Source organism: Echinops telfairi, unplaced genomic scaffold, assembly GCF_000313985.2.
Source record: "Echinops telfairi isolate 266 unplaced genomic scaffold, ASM31398v2 ScPeMD7_7469;HRSCAF=8507_1, whole genome shotgun sequence".
NCBI classification, from domain to species: domain Eukaryota; kingdom Metazoa; phylum Chordata; class Mammalia; order Afrosoricida; family Tenrecidae; genus Echinops; species Echinops telfairi.
This window is the reverse complement of record NW_022111373.1, coordinates 23,956,843-23,959,400: the sequence shown is the minus strand read 5'-3', so window position 1 is coordinate 23,959,400 and position 2,558 is coordinate 23,956,843. Positions and strand designations below refer to the sequence as shown.

The 2,558-nt window shown below is 38.0% G+C and overlaps 1 protein-coding gene across 2 annotated transcripts in view; it reads left to right on the top strand.

Moving 5' to 3' along the window:
• DMXL1 (Dmx like 1) overlaps positions 1-2,558 on the top strand; it is a 185,359-nt gene that overhangs the window by 59,109 nt on the left and 123,692 nt on the right. For both annotated transcript variants that reach the window (XM_004696573.4, XM_045285386.1), the window contains exon 7: positions 1,700-1,878. In XM_004696573.4, coding sequence (XP_004696630.1) covers positions 1,700-1,878 — 179 coding nt within the window. The remainder of the gene's footprint in view (positions 1-1,699; positions 1,879-2,558) is intronic.

The window sequence follows — 2,558 nt, the reverse complement described above, 5'->3', positions numbered from 1 at the left end:
CCTCATCATTCTCAAACCATTTTCTCTTAAAATTGTTTTCAAATCAGTTTATGGATCACTAATATATTAAAATTATTGGTCTATAAACCAAGAGTGTGGGATCTTCTAAAACATCAGTGAGTTTTTGTAGGAGAGAAGTAGAGTTGTTTTTTCTGATTGACTTTAGGAATGGGTTTTAAGAGTAGCATCCAGTACATGCTGGCTTCTCTTTTTTTCTTGTATCCCTTTTTCCCTAAATTACAAGGTACACATTTGATTTTACTTAAAATATTTTATGTGACAGTTGACTAAAACTAGTTAACTAGGAATTTCTGTGTAGCACAAATAGAATTTCTGTGTAGTACAAATTTTTGACTACTGACCAAAAGTTTGGTTGCTCAGACTCACCCATAAGATAGGCTTGAATTAAAGATCTGCTTCACAAAGGTCACAGCCCAGGAAACTCTATGGAGTGCAGTCCACTCTACAGAACATAAGATTACCTGGAGTCAGAATTGACCCCATGGCAACTGGTTGGACTATAGTCTTTAACTGTTGTTGTTGGACGGTAACAAATCAGTGGCCTCATGTTATACTGACTTCATGTGACAGAACAGAACTGCCCATAGGGTTCATTTGGCTGTATTCTTATGGGAGCACATTGCCAGGCCTTTCTTCTGTGGAGCACAGGGTAGATTCAAATGACTAACCTTTTGTTTAGCCACCAGCTGCTTATGCCACCATAGCTCTTCAATTATTAACTAGTTATAACCTTCAACATTTTCTCGTGATAATTCATGATACCACCGTTTTATTTCCTCTCCAGTACTTTGCAGATTGGCTTGACTGCTACAAAGATAGGGCTGATTGTTCAAACCCACTAGCAGCTCCACAGTTGAAAAGGGTGGCAGTCTGCTTCTGTAAGGATTGCAACTGTGGAAACCCCACAGGGCAGCGCTATTCTGTTTGGGACTGTTGCTTTGAGGCAGATTTGACCTGCTGACAATGGGCTCCTGTTTTTGCACATCTGCCATTGATGGTATTAATCTCATTTGACACCTGGCTAAATGGGGAAACAAACTCTAATTTCATCTTCTGAGAGTTTTTCTTGAATGACGCCACTTACGTAGTAAATGGTGACTAGCGCACCTTTTTTCTTTTAATCAACCCTTACAAGTTACACACATTTACACACTTCAGTTCTCTAAGCACAAATTAAGGAATGCTGAGAGAAAAGCAGATCTGACTTGGAAGAAGTACAGCTAAAATGCTCTTTAGAAGCAAGGATGGTGAGACTTCATCTGACATACTTTAGACATGTTATCAGGAAAGACCCGTCTCTGGAGAAGAGTACCATGCTTGCTCAAGTACAGGGGCAGGGAAAAAGAGGAAGACCCTTAACAAGATGGATTGACACAGTGGCTACAGTAGGCTCAAAGATAAGAACAGTTGTCAGGATGGTGTTGAACCAGGTGGTTTTGCCTTCTGTTGTACATAGGATTGCTAGAATAGGAACCTACTTGATGGCACCTAACAACGAATAGAAAAACATTGCAATCATATTTTCCTTCTCAGTTATTCCATGCTTAATATTTTTCCCATTCCTAAATTTATGTGACTGGGAGAAAAATCTTTTGTTTTTTTTACTTAGCCTGCAATTTGATTCTGAGTTTGATTCTGTTTACTATGATTTTGGTGTTTTTCTCTGGTTTTCCCTCAGGATGACTGTCTTGTAAAGGTGTGGTATAATGTAGAAAACTGGCGGACAGCTGTTCCCTCTCCAGATGGAAGGTCAGAAAAACAATCCCAAGGGGAGATGGACTTTTCATTTGTGTATCTGGCCCATCCTCGAGCTGTAAATGGATTTTCCTGGCGTAAAACCAGCAAATATATGCCTAGGTTAGTGCATTATTGTTATAGTGATCTTGAATGTGTATAACTTCTGAGCCTATGAATATTTGTGTCATGTATATTTGAATATACATGAATATTTGTGTCATGACCAGAAGACCTTCAGCATTCAGTCAGTGGAATCAACACTAAAAATGAGAGTCATGTAAAATGAGTTTAAGATGAGATAATGTACCAAGATAAAACATACTATTTTCCAGTGTCTTCCCCTCTGCTGCTTGTTCTTTTTCACCAGGCAGGTATGTTTAAATAAGTGGCTACTGTTGATATTTTTATTAACTTGCTGATTTGCCTGATAGAAGCCTTCTACTTATTATTTTTTTAATCAGATACATTTTTTAAAATACACATTTCAGGATATTGTGATTTACACTCTCGCTCCAGCTTTCTGTGTCACCCAGTTAAAGGCATACTTTGTCGACAGTGTTTCAACCTTTGGGCTCTTGATGTTTATGGGGTTAATAGAGTAGTAATTGATTTTGCTTTTATTTGTGGAAACAGAAGGATAATTCACTGAAGGTCAGTGGATAGCTAAGAAGTGAGGTGGTTAATGTGTATCTTATAGTGTGGTTGTTTTTTTTTTAAACATTTTATTAGGGGCTCATACAACTGTTATCGCAATCCATACACACATCAATTGTGTAAAGCGCATTTGTACATCATTCTCA